Source organism: Platalea leucorodia (assembly GCF_965183815.1).
Source record: "Platalea leucorodia genome assembly, chromosome: 15".
Taxonomy (NCBI): Eukaryota; Metazoa; Chordata; class Aves; order Pelecaniformes; family Threskiornithidae; genus Platalea; species Platalea leucorodia.
In genome coordinates this window covers 2,686,591-2,705,683 of record NC_138837.1, presented here as the reverse complement: position 1 = coordinate 2,705,683, position 19,093 = coordinate 2,686,591, and the positions used below count along the sequence as shown (strand labels likewise).

General features: G+C 40.0%; 1 protein-coding gene across 1 annotated transcript in view; it reads left to right on the top strand.

The window, feature by feature from the left end:
- Positions 1-7,918: 7,918 nt before the first annotated feature.
- DAB2IP (DAB2 interacting protein) overlaps positions 7,919-19,093 on the top strand; it is a gene marked incomplete at its 5' end in the record, with an annotated part of 206,941 nt that continues 195,766 nt past the window's right edge. Inside the window, one exon of the mRNA XM_082327221.1 lies at positions 7,919-7,958. Within this exon, the coding sequence (XP_082183347.1) occupies positions 7,919-7,958 (40 nt within the window). The remainder of the gene's footprint in view (positions 7,959-19,093) is intronic.

Below are 19,093 nucleotides of genomic sequence, written 5' to 3'. Positions count from 1 at the left end.
TGGCCGAATCTCTAAACAAAAAAGGAGAGAGGGAGGAAAAGACAGGAAACAATAAATGAAGGAAAGGAAAGAAGAACGAGCAGGCTCAGAGCAAGCAGACTGACAGCCTTTGAGGATTCAGAATATGTCTCTTTCTCAATGCAGTAGCTTTGTTCATGTGCCTAAACGGTGTCTGGAATTTTTTCTTCTTTCTAAGTTGCATGTATTTCTGTAGAGAAGTTGCAAACAGAAAGAAATACATATTTTGATGTAGTATTTCTATACTGTAGCTATGGATGTGTGGGAATAATCTACTGATTTGTGGAAACGAAGATTTCAGGAGAAGAGATCTGGGTGTCAGTTTTCTCTTCCGTTTGTACTCAGCACGACACCAGCTGTCATCTGGACAGGTCCGTTTCCATACAAAGTGCAAGGCCTCATTCGTGTCACTTACCTTGCTTCCGTCTGTTTTGGAATCCCATAAATTAAATCATCTCAGATACACCTGAACCTTTGCTTTTTCTAACCTTTCTTATTTTTGCAGAATTTTACAAATGTAGAAGAATTTACTAAAAACTCTGGGTGCCTGGATCCAGGCTGGAGAAACAAATAATAGTCTTGGTCCCATCATGTCCAGTCAGCAATGTGCAGAAATAGTACCAGAATAGCCCATATCTGGAAAAGGGAAGAAAAGATGATTTTCAATATACAAAAAGAGATTTATGTATTATAAGTGCTCTACCAGTGCTATTTTTCCAGCAGATGTTGTTAAGGAAATTATTTGGATTGTATGTTATTTTAGCCTGAACCTTCACAGAAACCTCAGATGGAACTTCTGTCCATGTTTCAAGAAACTGTACTTCATTTTCCCCATTTTGCTCCTGAGTAAGCTATCCTTCAGAGGTTACATTCATTATGAATTTGGCTTGATGCAAGAAGAAAGTTATGTGTAACTTTTCAATGTTTAGTTACTCTTGTAAGATTATTAATCTGATGTTTGGGTAACCTCAGGACTCTGGTTAAGTATGCAAATGTTTGTACGAGTGTTTCTCTGAATTGCACTTTCCATTGGTACTTTTTGTCCAAGTTTTTCTTAATGATACATCATTACGCCAGTTGCTATTGTATTACATTTACATAACATGGTATCAAAGAACAACCCATTCTTTAAGGCTGTCTGTTGATTAAGGAAATACACGTTGATTACTTGTGCATCCTGAATGTGAAGAAACCTGTTGCAGAGTTTTTCAAAAGAGCTGAGAAAACAGCAAATGCTTCTTGTTCCTGTTTCTAGGAGACAACTGCAGAAACATAGTTAGGAATCTGTAAAGTCAGCTAGGGTGGCATCTCAACAGACAGCTCAGTAAATTGTGCACAGAACTCTGCGTGTTGCAGACCTTTTGTTATTTTTGCCCAGGAGTCAGTTTAGTTTTATTTTCCTCCGTTAAACTGCCAGTAGGATTTTTCAAAAGAAGTTCAAAGACGCTTTTCTCAGCCTGAAGTGTACAGTAGCAAGAGGTAATGTTATATTCTAGTTACCCTGAAAGAATGTCCTGATAGTATTATTAATTTTTTGGGTCTTAGAAATATTGACTACATTAAATTGATTGTTGGCATTTTTCATGGTAGAATATTTCATGTGTACTCCTTTCATAGTCATGGTTGTATTTTCTAGTCATGATTACTATAGAATCTGTAACTCTGAAGAATTTTGTTTGGTTTATTCTTTAGAGCTTTGTTTGTTAATGATGACAAGATTTAGTAGTTTGTGGCAGAGATTTGAGAAGAGATGTAAGGCTCAGTCTTCTCAGAAACTGAAGAACTGGTTTATTTTAAAGTTTGTGAAGTCAAAGACGTTTCAGTAAGTTCCATGTTTTGGGTGCGTATCAGATACTGAACTGCTCTTACACCAGAGAACGTTCTTACAAACTGAAACTCCTAATGGTTCACAAAACCAAAGAGCACTGAAGAGAAAGATGTGACAGACACCAGTTCTTGCACGGATATCCTAGGGAATGTCTTTCACATAGAGTCTTTCCCAACACAGGATTTCCAGCTTTTCACACTCCATTTAATTGTTACACCTTTTTTTCGTGTATACTTTTTCTCTATGGTGGGGCTTTGCTGAGTTCTGGATGAAAAGGTGCCACCTCAGATGTGTGATTAGAGTATCACCTTCTTCTGAAAATTAAGATAAAAGTCTGCTGATTTAATAGTGTAGGTTTCCATCTCCCCAAATAAAGGATCCGTAGAGGATGTCTGTCCTATTGCTGCAGGTTATATGATGCATTCCCCTGAAATGGGACCCCGCTGAGAACAGAGGCTTCCACGTGGCACTGGACAACTCAGCAGAGAGATCACCATTTTGAAAGTTCTTGAGTAATAAGCTTAAAATAGGTTATAGTCTTCTCTGAACCACACTTGTGCTTGCTAGCAGGAGCATTTGCATGGATAGAGTCTTGGTGAGTGGGGCTGCTCTGCAGCTGGGGCTTCCTGAAGATCCCGGTTACATTTGAATTTATTAAATCAAATGGTTAAATTGCTATCCGTTTCTGCCAAGGCAGAGGGATTCTTCCTACCAAGATGAAGTAACCAAGGATGCGTCATTTTTCAGTTTGTGCTCGTGTCATATTCAAGCACATTTATGATAGACGTAGTTCAGTTCAAGCAGAAAAACAGCACAATAGGGCTTTGGCATGAACTTTTGGAGTAGGATCATCCCTGCGCTTGCTGTCCAGGGCAAGATAAGCTGCATCTCAATGGGAACAGACCCAGCCATGAGCAGTGACTTTGAAACCTTGCCAGGTAAAGCCAAAGAAACTGTGAAGCTGGTTACTTGGTATGAATTGTTATTCAGCCCTCACAAAAGAGGAGGCTTTGACAACACCCCCAGTAACCTTGGCAAACTGTTTTGTTAAGCAGGTCTGTGCTTCACTGGCTTTTCAACTTGCAGGCATTCATTGCTCCCTCCTACATATGAATTTATGTTTCAAAGAAGGACTGTGTGGTGGCGGGCAGCTGTGGCATCATGCTGATCTTTTACACTGGCTAACAACGACTGCATCAAACAGCAGGCAAAATAATGTACTGCTCTTCCATTTCTCAAGGGGAAAAGCAACTGAACCTCTTCTCACTCATTTCTGTAGATATGCAGCCTAAAATGTTTTCTCCTTATTTTAAGTAACAGAGACCTTTCCATCTCCAACTTGGTCTTCTCACATAGTGTGATGCTACTGAAGTGGCACACTGAGAATGGATCCCCAGGAATCATTTTTGCACAGATACTAGCAACTAAAATGTAATTGCTGAAATTTTTTACCTGCTTATACTGGAAAAGACTCATTTTAGGGCTATTAGAACTTTAAATAGTTAAAAGTTCTTCACGTTTTCCTAACTTTCAAACTGTCACATTCATGATTGCAAAGAAGGTGTCCTGCAGCTCCATGCGCTGTGTCTCTTGTTACAATATGGAAATGGTAATGTTTACTTGGTGTGAGCAAGGCCTAATTAATGCTTGTGGTGGACTTTGGCGTCGTTCTTAGGCTGTTAACAACAGGCCTCATGATAGCAAAATGATACGTTACCAGGAACAACATAAAAATTATACCAACACTTTGTTCTGGATGAATGGAATATTATTTTGAAGAATGGAATACTGTTTACAAAACGTCTGTTGACTGTGCTTGTTTATACATACAAGTACTTCTACTTAGCTTTTCCTATAGATCTTTAAAACACCTGGTAGAAAAGAAAGTAGACTTTTCATAGTCTCTGTTGACCATAATCCATTGCCACTATACATAAAGTAGCAAAACCTGGTCCAAACAGACCTATGAAGCAAATCCTTTCCCTGGAAATAAATCCAAGGCCGGTTATATCACCACATTTATACTACTTCAAACTTATACTATATTGCTTAACCTGGAAATATTAAATTACTTTCTGATAAAGAATAACAAACAGGTTCGATGCAGATCCGTGTAGCTGATAAAAGAGATGAGGTGATTTGCCTGAAGTTTTACAGCAAACTGAAAGCAAGCACCATCTTTCTTGTTTACAATTTCACGTTACACTGTGAAATAAAGGCCAGTGTGAGCTATAATCCCCATCTTTTATGAAAAGAAATAGGAGTTAAGAAGTAGTAGCTACCAGTTCCTCCAAAGTAAAGTCTTACGTATTGAGCAGAACTGGAGTCTGGTATATAAAAGATGTTGAATCGAACATCAGGCAGACATTAGGCAATTAGATATAACTTCCTTTTTTGTCTCAAAACCAGCCATCTAGGGGAATGGGGAGATGCTCTGATTAGACAGAAACAGAGTACATTTAATTTCCACTTCCTTCCAACCATTTCAAAATTCCTTCCTTGAAGAGTCAGCTTTCCAAAACTCTAAAGTTTGTGTTCTACTTAACCTCATAGGTATTCCAGAGAATATGCTAGCTAGACTTCTCTTTCCACACTCATTAGTTCAGTGTGCTTGGCTCATTTCCTAGGATTTGGTCTAGCATAGCCTCTGACCATGCAGGCCATTTGTCTGAAAACCATTTCCCTCTTCACTTCTGCAATTTTCCATTCAGTGCCTGAGCAATTAAAATCCCTAGTGATCAAAGCCCTGGTCTTCCAACTGTCCCTTTCTTTTCAAAATCATTGCATGAGCTACTTTTCCTAACTGCATGAGCTGTGCTCCAGCAAAGAACGTATGACAGTTGCTCAATTGTTAGAAATTGTGAATACTGTCTTAGCCAAAATATTGACATCATTCTGACTCGCACATTAAGGTTTAATTTTTACTGGGGCTGTAACTACAGATGAGCAAATCATTTGGATGACATTAAAATCAAATCAGTTGTCATATAAAGTCATTGGGGTCTAAATAACTATTATTTTTCTCTTTCCTATCTTGATTTCTTGATTTTAGCTATTCTGTAGCATTCCTGGATTATTCCTGACCCTCCACAAGGAAGGATTTCACAGGCATTTATTCTTTTCTGGCACTAGATTTTCTGTGGAAAGTATATTATGTATATGCATCATTTGTTTCATGGAAGAATACAAATTGTTTCTCTTTATATAATAATTTGTCTTGATTCAGATGTTCATTAAAGAACGGTGTATTCCTTTACATTGACAATCATGATTCTCCAGGCATTTCTAGTCCTCTGTGATCGAGGTAGGCTGTGTTAATCATAGGATCGTTTAGGTTGGAAGAGATCTTTAAGATCAGCAAGTCCAACCGCTAACCCAGCACTGCCAAGGCCACCACTAACCCATGGCCCTCAGCACCACATCTCCCCGGCTTTTAAATCCCCCCAGGGATGGGGACTCAGCCCCTGCCCTGGGCAGCCTGGGCCAGGGCCTGGCAGCCCTTTGGGGGAAGAAGTTTTTCCCAATACCCAACCCAAACCTGCCCTGGCGCAGCTTGAGGCTGTTCCCTCTCGTCCCATCGCTTGTTCCTGGGGAGCAGAGACCGACCCCCCCGGCTCCAGCCTCCTTTCAGGCCGTTGCAGAGAGCGATGAGGGCTCCCCTCAGCCTCCTCTTCTCCAGGCTGAGCCCCCCCAGCTCCCCCAGCCGCCCCTCCCCAGCCTTGGGCTCCAGCCCCTGCCCCAGCCTCGCTGCCCTGCTCTGGCCACGCTCCAGCCCCTCCATGGCCTTGTAGTGACGAGTCACTCTGAGCGGGTGTGTGCCTGTGTCTGTTTGTGTATCTCCGCATCCTGGGATGCATTATAGACAGATCATATCTGTTCAGGACTCCTCACCCCCTAAACTTCTCTAAATCCTTTCTATACCTATTATTGTCAGCTTTTGTTAGACTGGAGGGATGCAATATGTGTCAGTCAAGAGTTAACACACTTTTTTCTATCATATACCAAGTCCTAGACTGTATACATGACCCAAAACAGGTGGAGGACTGTTAACAGGCAGAGTGCCATGTTCCTGTAGTCACAGAGTAGGTGGTTTTGTGGGGAAGGTGGAAAGGGGGAGGTTTTTTGTTTTGTCAGCGAGTGGGAGAAGTAGTGAAGTTGTAAAGAACATAGGGAGCGTAGGGTGCGAGGGGAGAGAATATAGGGTTTGCAGCACTGTAATTTAGACCAAGGCAGAGATCTCAGAACATTATTTAATAGAGGCTATATACTGTGCAATACTTAAATAGATGGAAATGAGTTTTTCTTCTATTAATATGGCATAATCCTCAGGAACAGTCCTAAAGTGTTTTTGCAAGGTACAATTACAGTAGAGTCATATCAACCTGCTAGGTTAATTTCTCCAAACAGAACTGCATGTTTTTCTCCCTTCAGCCAGCCATTCATTTGTCCGCCTACAGCTTGTAGCACCAGGCGTGAATAGTCAGCTCTAAAGCACTAGTTACATGACTCTGTAAAGAGGGAGCTAGTAAGGCAGACGCATTACCCAGGAGCACCAAAATAGAAACCCCTGCCTGCCTCAGAATCCTGTGTCATCAGCCATGACAACCCCAAAATGCACTAAATCTGGTGTAGGTGTTTAGAGCGATCCTTGCCTTAGATTTAGAGAAAAGCATTCTTTTTAAACAAGATATGTTTTAATGCCTTAGCTGGAGCATTAAAGAGCGAGCTTGAATCATAGGTTCACAGTAAAATTGATCCTGAAAGTCTGGATTTGGAGAATTGTTTCGGGATTGTTGTAACATCAATATTAAGTTACCTTTCAGAGACACATCGTGGTTTATAGTTACACATTGATATCTTTTTCTGTTATTTTGTGGACATGTCTTCAGAGAAAATAACATTTTTATTCCTCAGCTAGGTGATAGGGTCTTCTTCCTCAGTCCTTGTACCGTATCATTTATCCACGAAGTTCAAAGCATGTAAAGCTGGGAAGTTTCAGCTGTAGTCCTGTGAGATAAGACATATTTCAATGTCAATATCATAGAAAATTGAGGCACAACGAAGAGTTATGAATTATGTGATGTCTCTGGGAGTTAGTGGCAGACCCAGTAGCAGAATGAAGGTGACCTGACTTCTAATACTATGATCTAACCATCAGCTAATATTGTCTCTGTTGAGAGAGTCTGCACTTGCAGACTCTGGTATAATTTACCATATGAGTCTAGCAAAGCTGGTGCTTGCCCCTCCAGCTCGTTTGCAGGCGGCTTTTTAAAACACCAACTTAGCAGCAGCTCCTGGCTGGGCAGAGGAGGTAAGCGTAGGACAAGGTCTCCAGCAGAAGGCTGTTGCTGCAGCAGGTTACAACTGCCCAGTGCGGAGTCATTGAGTTGCCTCCCTGTTAGGCACCGGCTGGTCTATTCATTCTGCAAACAGCCTCTTTCCTTTCCAAGACAGCCCTAGGGACACAAGGGAATGGCAGAGTTTATTATAAACTGAACAGACTATTGCTGGAGGAGATCCAGGGTTATAAAAGATTGTAGCGGGGGGAGGAGGAGGAGGGAACAGGACATAATTTGTGTTTGTGTGCGAGGGGGTGCGTACTGGTGGCTTCAGCGAGGCATTCCCCAAACCCTCAAGACCTTTGCTGGTTTTGGTGCGATTTTCTGCAGTGCATACCGTACTGTGTCAAACCCCACTTACTTTTTATTGTATCAATCATTCTCTTTATGCAGCAACACGAATCGGAGAACGCTTGCAGGTCCTGTTCTGAATGAGCTCCGCTCTCTGCCAGCTCAGCCTAGTTACTGCTGTAACTTAGTCTGGGGGATGGGAGAAAAAGGTTGCTGCTACTTTAAATATAATGCATTAAGAGGATGCTGGAAAAAGGCCTGCATGCTGTAATACCCAGCCATCTAGTTGGAAAAGGAGCCAGATGTAATACAAAAGAAGAAACACAGCCTCTTATGGATGCAGCACTAATTCATAAATCAGGTGAATCAGCTTAGGCAACTGCTGTGTTTTTATGCCTCTGCTGCATGGAGAACTGCATGTTGGATGCTTTTATTTGAAGTAATGGAACCAGATAATCCTTTGGACCAGGACAACTCCAATGGTAAGAAGTAGAAAACATAGAAAGAGAGGGAAAAAAAAGGCTAGTGAAAGACTGTCTGAGTTACACATCCTACTAAAGGCGCAGGGTTAGGCATGTGTTTTTACTGTCTTCTGCATGGGTAAGTAGAAATGAATGTGGTAACGTGCTTCACATTATCTTAGAAATCACTCTGTTTACAGGGTTTGGAGATAAATATATAGTAGTCTGATACATACAGTGTATTGCAAGGAGCAGTAATCAGGCAGAATTAACCTCTCTCCTGGACAGTCTTTGCAGAGAGAAGAGGAACCTATGCATTCTGCATTATTCAGTTTGGGGGTCTTTTTTGCCAGTGAGAAAAGAATGTAACTTTATGCCGTATGTGCTGTCAAACGTAGCATTTGGAAACAGTTTCTTTATCTGCAGAGAGCTTTCCTACAGGCAGTTGCATGAGTAATTTACTTAGAAGGATATATTTAGCTAGGGACCACATAAATTCACCCTGGAATTAAAGTCCATGGTTAAAACTGCAGCTATTCCCTGGATTTATAGCGTTCCACGTGCTGATGTTCTGGTATCTAGTCTATAGGAAGGCATACAAAAAAGCATAAATTGGGGTAAAAAGTTGTTTGCAATTGCAAGTCTTATTTCTCTGTTAGTAGAGTGAATTGGCTGCATTGAGGACAGCAAATTGTTTACATTTATGAAAACAATTTAAGATGGTGATTTTTAGAATGAATTGATTCTCAGCTCTTTAATATGGATTTGGTACTATTCTGGATACAGTTTGAAATCCGCAAAGTATTCCACTTCCTACATATATATTGTTCAAGAAGTAGTGATGTATTTCCCACAGCATATTCTCTGCTGATACCCTAGAGCTTCAAGTACGACATAACTGCAGTGTTAATATCACAGTAGACCTAAAACTGTATGGAAGGAATGTGGTTCAGGGAATGAAGTAATATTTAAACTATGTGAACAGTTGACTGGGCAGATATAAGTGGGCAGCACTGCTTTACTTCGGGCTCTGTGCTATGCTGAAGTTGAATTGCATAAAATAATCAGGGACAGATTTCAGTGTTGTTTCAAATGATGGTATTTGCATGAGAAGATGAAGAGGGGAGGATCACACTTTTTATTGCACTTTTCTGTTCTCTTTCATAGGTACTTATATTAATTTCTCTCTAGAAGAACAGCATCTACCTCTCATGTCTTATACCTCCTCTTAGACCACGAGGGCATAGAACTAAATCTTATTTTCTTCTTTACAGCAGGAAGTTTTAGGATTATCAGAGAAGTGCATGCATAGTTTGGGCTGATGTTAACCAACATATGGGCACGTATTCTTGCCTGTGCCAACATTAGAATCTGGACTTTAGGAGTCACAGAGAGACTGTCTTGATTCTGTGGGAAATACAAGTTTGTTTTCTCAAATATGTTAAAATGGCTCACTAAATTTAGAACCCATATTTTAAGGTACACAGGTTTCTCATTCTTCTCCTTACGGACATGTGAAGTGTATTCTGTCACATGGTGTAGAAACTTGTTTTCCTACAAAATATTTGAATAAGTAGGCTGGCACTGGAAATGTTCATAAACTGGGAAATGAGAGATAAGTAAGCACTCATGGTACCAAGTACCCTAGAAGAACCTTCACTGGTTCCCCTTCCGAACTATGTAAATCCCCATCTTCCTTTTAGAGTTATTTTAATGACGTTGATTTAAACTATCCCATTGTAAAACAAATGGGCTGAACCATTTCTTGATCAGAAGGTCAATAGCTTAAGTGTTACGCTGCTGGAGCTGCAGGAGCAATATGCAGGACTGAGGGATTAATCTGTTATTATGCTGTACCATGCATTATTTTGCATTAATTCAGTAAATAGAAAGTTCTCCAAAATATGCCCGCAGAGTGCTGTTAAGAAAGATTTTCCCCTTTGAGAATGTTTTCTTGTAGCTGTCATTCTTGAAGCAGCCCCTTTGTCCCTTTTATTATCAAACAGCTAGTGAACTGCTATGAGCACGCTGATAACTATTGGGTTTATCTTACGGTATTGCTCATGTGACAAATATTAATGCCTCGAGAAGTGACCATAACTTGAAACTTCTGTGCTTACTGTTGAAGTGCCTTTTTACCCTCAAGAATGTCAAATCAAATTCCTTTTTCTGCTAGCAGAATGAAAACTGTTATTTGATTTTTGATCTACCTGATAGTCCACATTGGTTAACCATCTACCTTAAAATTCAGTGTCAGTTCGTTCTTAGTTGCTTATTGCCAGCCCAATCAATAGATCATTAATGATAGTAAAAGCTGTTCTGAAGAATACGTGGCAATAATATAGAGTCTCTTTTTGCCTCCTGCAGCCCTTTCATTTGCTTACAGAGATGTATGAAATCAGCTAGAAGGACGTCAGTGGAATATTCAAGACTGAGAAGCTGTGTGTCTCATTTCTCAGCACAGTTTTTTTTTCCTAATCAAATTAGGTTGCCAGCTTTTCATGGAGATACCGCATAGATTTATTGTTGCTTGTAACTGGAACAGAGAAGGACCACTCATTTACTTAGGGGCCTGAAATGAGATTTAAGCTGTGTTAGTTGCCTTGACATAACAGACCCTGGAATAAAATCCTAACCTGTGGGTGAAATGGTTATTGGCTTTTTCTCTATGATTCTTCGCTGAGCTGTAGTGCTTGCGCTGCTTTGTACACAGGCTTGGTAGGTCGCTATCCATTTTGACGTTTGTGAAAGGAGACGGAAGTTCTGTAACTTTTCTCCAGGTGTGCTTAGGATAAAGGCTCACATAAAGCTACCGGTTCTTGTAAGGATTTTAAAAATCATTAAAGCGCCCCCTTTCTCCTCCCTCCCCCCCGATATTTTCTTTCAATTTTCTGAAATGCGGGAATATAAAGAAAGATTATTGTCATTTTATGATGGCTCACAGTTCTGACTTTTTGATGTGTTCTTTTTAATGTACTGGCATGCTTTTACTTGATTCTTTTCACAAAAAATTTTCTTGGAAGAAAAGTGCTGAAGAATGTGCTGATTCTGAAACCATAACCCTAAATTACCCATTTCAGAGGGATGACATATCAGAGCTACAGATTTCTCTTTTGTACTATAGAATAAAAGACAACTCAGCAGCTTTTTACAAGCCAGTGGAGATTTATAAGACGTTGTATTTGTGTACAAACTCTTGAGTACAAAATATCTCTGAATTGTGCATTCATTGTGTCTTCTAATTGCTTAGATCACAGTTTATATAACTATAGTGAACACTGGTACCACCTCTGAGTTTATTCTTTTGTGTGTCCTGACGAGATTTCTTTGTGAATTAGTTGTTAATCTTTTAAGGGCACAGTATTTTTACTGGACCTTTTGAACAACCTTGTAGACCAAATCCCAACTACTGGTTTTAGTGGAATCATATTCTCTACACAATAAGTGTGAATCACAGATGCAGATTTTCTAACACAAAGAAATGAAATTAAACCATTGTGCTTTAATAATACAATAATTATGGCACATTTTTTTCAGTCTCTGACATACAGCTTCAACCGGGCGAATTACATGGATGCCAGCCAGGCTTGAACTTTGCTGTTGGTAATTTAGATTCTTCAAGCGATGTTCTAGGGCAGTAATGAAATGAGTGACACCTTGATGTGCATTAAAAATCGCACGTGGTAGAGAGGAAAACAGAAGCAAGGACTGGGAAAACAGAAGTTTTTGTAGATTAGATACGAAGTTTGTTAGCAGAGTTGTGTGGGAACCCAAGGCCAACAAATTATGGCTGCTGCAGGTGAAGACTGGGGTGTTCATTCCGAGAGCTAGGGTGGGTTGCCTTGGAACGGGAAAAGGCCATGAACATTGCTACTGAGCTGCATTTGGCAGATGCTGTGGTCTGGGGCACCTCATCCAGGATCTCGGCAGACGGAGCCAAAGGCTCATCAGCACTCCAGGCTCTTTAGTTTCCGGGACTTGAAATTTATTTTCCCTGTGTGGACAATATATATGTATATATGATCTTCTTTTAAAGATGACGTGATGATCTCAGAGAGAACAAAGACTGGATTAAAAATAAGATGAAAAATAGCAAAATCTTTTGAAGCGTCTTTTTGAAAGTTCCACAGAAAAGGCTGCGAACCAGGAATCTCCCATGCAAGAGGAAATTCTGCTGCTGAACGGGGAGGCAGAGGCAGATAACAGGGGAGCTGATTTGGCATTTCTTCTTCAGAACTGCATTCTAGGCATCTAGTAATGAGAAAAACAAAGAAAATAGGATGACAACATTAATTTTCAGTGCAGTACTCTGAAGCCCCTGCCTTCTAAATAGAAGTAGTACTGAAGATGCCATGCAGTTGTGTTTTGAAAAGTAAACTCCCCCTCGTCTACCAACAGAGTATTTGAAAGTATAAGAGTAAGTTATTTACATTTTACCATTCTAATTAAGTTAACTCGTTCTGGAACAAATCTTCCCCCGGTCTGAATTCCCCAAGTGTGTGGAAATTTGGTCAGGAGTCTATTTTAATAGAGGTATGTTTTGTGGTTTAATATTGTACGTTGCCTGGAAATTAACTGTTAAGTATTTCTTATAGGTCTTGTCATTCTGGCATTCTGTCTGAGGAAACAAAGTTAATATGACTGAGCATTTGTATCTGAGAAAGTAAAGAGAGAAAATAAAGATGCAGTGTGATTAGACTGGTAAGCAAGGTTTGATTTAGATGTGGCGTACTGAAAAAAGTATGAGAGAGATGGAAAGAGGAGGAGAGCATAGAAGAAGAGACTAGCTCGCTTGAAGTTTATACAGAAAAAATTCCTAGTAAACTTTTTAGGTTTTATTGTCTTTTAAATAGTCAAATTAGGTTGATACAGTTGTCAGTCATAAACACATTAAATGTAGAGAAAATAGGAGGTCTGAAGAAGATACGAAGTAATACAGAGAACCAGTAGAAAAGAATTAGAATGCAATCTTAACATGGCACACTATACATTTTTGTGCAACATTAAAATAATTCATTTTTGCTATCCTTCTAATGGGCATGGGTCACTGGGTATTGGGGGTTGTTTGGTAGGCTTGCACAGATTGCAGGCGGCTTGCTCAGATCTTGGACAGGCAGAGCACTGATCCTTTTCCTCCTGTGGGAGAAAGGAGGAGTTTTGTCTCGGAGCAGCCATCTCGCAAAAACTGTACAAAAACATGAGTGAACTTTGGCATTTCTTATCCATGGCACTGTCCTGCCCGACTGGGTCTGAAAACTTGGTTTCTATATAGAGTGGATGTTGGAAGGTAATGCGTTTTGGTGGTAGTAGTTTTTAAAAGTTAATTTCCCATTATTGTCTACAGCACTGAAGGAAAATGGTAATGAGTACGTTGGCAATTAAACATATTAAGCTATCATTAGGTGATTAAACAGCGCTGTACTGTGGTCTGTGGCACAGATCCTTAAAAAATTATTCGTTCTTTCTCTGCTTACCTCAGCTAACATTTATATCGTTTGCAAAGAACTCTTTGGGTTACATACATTAAAGAAACAAAGTGTATATTACTAGAAATATTTATCCGAGAGGTCTGTGAGTAACCAGAACGTAATGAAGTCTGTGATTTCATGATATTCCATCAGATTAGCGAGGTCTCTCTTTTGAGCAGTGTTTAAAAATCATGCTTTTTCTTCGTGAATTTCAGTTTTCGCGGCTGAGCTAGCAGGGGACTAAAGTGTTGAGACAGTTATGCTTCATTCTTTTTGTCATTATAGTTCTTACACCGTGTCTATCGTACGGCTTCTGACAAAAGAGAGGCAAAGAAACATGTGCTTGATGGTAGGAAAAATCAAAAAGAAAACAGACAAATGGCAGTGTAATTCCTAGAGAAGATAAATGCAGACTAATTCCTGATGAATTGTGCATAAAATTGGTAGGCATATTTTGGGTGGCAACCCTTTTCTTCGTATTTTGCTGTAGTTTTCTTCATTTTATCTACGCTGTATTCAGGTACTAACTATAATTCATAGGTAAGATGTGTTGTACTGAAAAGTAAGTCTGAAGCAGCTAATAAATTTTTCTGGGAAAAAAGTTCTAAATCTTGGTGGGCAAAACCAAAGTGGGATATCTGCACGTGAGAAATATTAGTGACAAAATCAAATAAAATATCCTACCCGAGGGCATTATTTATTGGCGAACATCTGAATTAGTGGCAGATTTGCCCCGCAAGTAACATTAGGCCACTGTTCCACATTATTTTCTGAGGTTCCTACTAGTTATGTGATCAGTATTGGACTTACTCCAGAAACGATCCCGGTATGGGTAGTGATCATTGTTCGAAAAGGATCATAACTAATCTGCCTGAACTGTCCGTGACCGTGTGGCACGTAGAGCAAACGTCACGGAGTTTAAAGCAGGTGGGCAGGTGTAGCTGGGTTTCTCTATTGTCACCAAAACTCTTTGGCAACAAAGAGAAAGATTTAAAAATGGATACAAGCACTATCTGGTAACTTCATTATAATTCACACTGAGTGGCAAAACGGAAAGATCCAGTATAGCTTCAAGAAAGCGTCCAGCAGTATCAAAAAGGCAGAAAGCTCCAGGGGAATAGGAGACCAAGGATTAAGAAGATTACTGTATAATGATTTGTAGAATGCATCTACAGTTTCCAAGTTTGTAATTGAATTATGAACAACCATTGCATGCAGTCTCTTCCTTACTCTCCCTACTGAAATCTGTAGAAGAGGGTAGAGCCGATCCATAAACAAGCACCCCGCCAGATTATGAGCACACAATAAGGGAGAACGATCGATATGAAATCGTGAAGGAACATTAGATAAATAGAATGTAACCGTCCATACTTGGAGGTACTGGAAACAGTCAAGGTAGTGTCTTAATTCTCTGGTAAGAAAGAAAGGGGTCCTTTCCTAGTCAAGCATGTTCAAGGCCTCTTTTATTTTGCCTCTAAAAGAGAGCAACTTCAAAGCACAGCATTGTGGGGAAACCTCCCGATTCCATCTCTAAAATACAACAGTGCTACAAGTCTTTTTCAGAACTTTCTACAGCAACAGCCTACTATTGGAGAGGTGAATTCTGTATAATTAAATGGAAGGAAGAGTGTACTCTGTTAATCTTTCTTCTGCGATTCCTGAAATCTGTCCAGTCAGGACCTGGTATCTAGAAGTAGTTGTTAACATTAGTGAGGTGTATCAGTTGTGTGAGGATGCTACATGGGAAAATTCCTCAGAATAATGTTGCAGGGATAGTGAAGACAAGAGGTTTTTAATGTTTTGTTCATGTGTCTGATTTGGAAGATGGAGGACAAGGAATTTCATGGGAGTAGAGATGATGAGGAATTAAAAGCATACATGTGATGTATCAAGGTATTTGTAGGTCAGAAGCTTTCAAATTCATAAGGTTCTGGTAGTAGATAACAGAAACTGGAGAAGTTACAGAAGAAACTGTCAGTCCTTATTGAGAGCTGGGACCCACATTTTGACAAAGGGTCAGTCAAGTGGATTTTTCTGGGACCTTTAATCGAGGGTTATTGTGATCACATACGTGTAACTACTAAGACGTGGGAGAGCAGCTGCCCCTTCTGGTGGTGTCCAGAAAGATGGACAACCCCTGATCTTTACATCCATGTCTAACAAATGTACTGTACACGAGGGATATAAAGAATAAACAGCTGCTTACCTTTAGCCACTTCACTGTAATATTCTGTATTCTGTCTGACCAGGATGTTTGCCCAGGTGGTTTCTGAGGGCATACATGTGGTTATCATGTCAGTTAGAGCATTATGGTAATCACGTTTACCTTTAGATGTGCTTCCCCCCTGAGCATCTCCAAGGAACTAGCACATGTAAAAGATTTAATTGCAAAGCATTGCTACTGCTGATACGGGCTCGGAGGCCTACCAGATGCCTTGCTAAGTGAGTCAGTAGTCAATGATTTTGGCTGCTAGAGAGCTTAATGCAGTGATCAGAAAATGTCTGCCAAAATGAAGTTTCAAGAAATGTTTGTTTTCGTACCAGATCTAGCTATGCTTCTAGTTGTGTTTTACACCTTTAAGTACTTCTCTAGCTGTAGCTGGGGAGCTGGTAGGCAGCTGTGGCGGCTGCGGGAACACCAGCCGTTGTCCCTTGTCCTGTAGCTGTATGGGTGGGTTGGCTTGCTTACCCGTTGGGTGGGCATGGCATGGCTTATGGAGCAAATGGATGTAGGTCCTGCTGTTAATCCAAGCTGGAGAAACCCTGATGCGTGGTGTTTTGAAAGTAGGAAAGTAAGATGCTAATAGAGTTCTCTTATTTGTACCAAAATGAAGAAAAAAAAATTGACTTAAAGTAACAACAGTAAAAGTTAGACCAGAGTTCACGATATTTTATTGTCTCTGCAACTGGTCTCCTATTTTGCAGAAATGCTATTAGAGCATTACTCATGGCAGGGAGAATATCCCTGAAGAGTTTTTCACAGTTCATGTGTCAGACAGGAATGCAAAGGATCAATTTACAGCCACAGACAAAGATCTGAAAATGTCCAGGGGGACCTGGGAGAATGCTTCTCACCCCAAATAGTTTTACTGATTTAACTGATTCCGCTTGTCTGACTGCAGTGTGTTTTCAGCTAACCCAGAGTTAATTTCTGAGTGGCAGCAATAAAAACATTGTGTGTAGACTGCAGCGAGAGCTGAGGTAGGAACATTAAACACAGTGCTACCCCCTTGCAGTCTCTTCTGTTATAAAACTAAAGAGAATTTCAGTATGTTTTGGAAAGCTCACGAGCACACGACTGTATTCCAGGGAGAAACCTGCCGGTGCTGTGCAGCTCTCTTTCCCGGAGTAACTTGCTTTGTTTAGCAGATCGTCCTTTACTGCTCACTTGCAGCTGTCAGAAAAAGCCAGGCACCAAGTTGAGGAGTTGTATTTAAAAGGGCTCTCTGGATGAGACGATGGCCGTGGTCTATAAGCGAAGCAAAGCCATTGGAAATAGTTTACTGGTTCTGCTTGGCCAGATTTTGGGTAACGGTTGTACTTCACCTGAAAGCTGGTAGTCATTGTTAATTCGTTTGCTTCTTAGAGGTATTTGTTTTATTGTAATTTAAAGTTTCTTGGTAAACTTTAGACAAAACCAGAGGACATATGAATCCGTTTAGGAGAGACAGTTTTGAAATGAACCTTTTTCTTTTCATATCATTTGCAACAGGATCTGTAAACTTAGGCCTTAATCTTAGAAATATGCGTGTATGTATTCAGCAAGAGCTGGCATGAGGAGTTTCACTGAGTTATCTGGAGATTTTTTGTCTGGAAGAGCACACATACAGTTCATCCTTTTTTGACTCCTACAAATGTTTGTTGTTTCTAAGACTGAAGGAAAAAAGCAAAAATTTAATTCTTATTATGACTTCTAACCCGAGGTGAGGTTGATCACACAAATTAAAGATATGGAAAATATAATCAGCATTTAGGATTTAGGGAAAAAAAGCAGGTGCATTCCACTTGAAACCAGTGCTTAGTACACGCAGGGTTGCCGAACTGCCTGCCTGTGCCTCTGACTAGGAGAGAGGCATGTTTTATTTTCCCTGCTTATTCATTTTCTGAGTCATTCATCTTGTGCTATAGCTATTGAAAACTGTAACAGAGTCTGGGAAGCGCTTGGCTTTTGAGTGCTGCCTCCTGATTGGCCTAGGGAATGCTGCTGTTCGGGAATAATGTGTGAATACCATCTGCTCCGAGGAGCCGGGAGCCTCCGCGAATTTTGCTTGGAGAGGCACCTTTAGCCAGGGCTGCAGGCAAGGGGAGCAGGCTTGCTTTTCCTCTTTCTTGTCCAAACTTTTAGTTGTTGCTGGATTTCCTTTCTATTTCCCTGTTAAACTTTTTTGTGCTTTGCTCAAGGGCTGAGGTGCTTCTCCTGTGGGTTTTGGGGTTGTTTTTCCTTTATTTTTTTCCCTGCATGGGATTTCTTCTGGGGTTCAGCATGCACACCAAATGGGGAAATAAATCAGCAAGTTTTGCAGCTGTTTATTGCAGTACAACAGCTAACATGGAATGTCTGAGTTGCTTTGAGAAACTACTTCCCAAAATTTGACCTGCTCGTAAAAAGGTAAGCCATTAAGGACTTCTGAATTTCAGGGACTGACTTTTTACTTGCATGGAGGTTTTGTTTCGTTAGGAATGAACATGTCTCATTTGAAATGTACAGTTGCCTTGTAGCAATGCCTGAGATCAAAGACTGTGTTTTGTCTCAGAATTTCTTTAATGAGCCCGAAGAAATGAGCAGAGTTGGAACGATGATTGTCTTTTGCTCTTTTGTATAGACATTGTTTTACAATAGGTCTTAATACAAACTTTCTGCTGTGTAAGTGTAATTGTAATTTAAGACAGCATCTGTTTTTTGGTTTGCATCTTTATGAAGAGAACTCTCTCAACTCTTGTTTTCCTGATTATGGAATCTCTTTTTCAGACTGTTATCTCAGACGAAACACAGCTATTTTTCAGCAGTCCGGATTTGCAGTCAAATGGTGCATTCCAGTTCAAGAAGACAAGATGTAGTTTGTGAGCCCATTAAATCCTGCTCACTAATGACCTGCTGGTGTAGACTCAGTCACTAGAGAGAAAACTGTAGCCATTCCTTTAACCTCAAAACAACAGGCCTGACACCAACACGATTGATGGCCACCACTCTCTCCCATTACTGCTAGCACATACTTAACTTTTTGATGTTACTGTTTTAAAACGTAGTTATTTTTTTTTTCCCTGAAGGTTACATTTCAGTCAGACACTTCTATCTACACAAGGCAAAGTTAGCTAAGGGAGGACATGAAATATTGATATTTTACAAAATCTTAGCCTTCCTTCCAGTGAGTCAGATTATTCAGTTTACTGTTGTCTGTTCCAAGGAGAAATCTGCAAAGCATATTTCTAAGACTTTGTTTGCTGATGGCTTCACTGTAATTTATTTTTGACAAATACCTGTTTTTTAGCTTTCTCTTTTGTGTTGGTATGTTAATTGTAACTGTATATTAAGTGTATAAGTTGCATGTACTTATATGTATTCTAAAAGAAATGTTTAGTACCTATAAATAAGGGAACAGTGGATTTATGTAACTGATACTTGATCTAACCTAAACTTTTCATATTGAATCAATTTTAAATAAACAAGAGAAGATCTTACATCTAGTA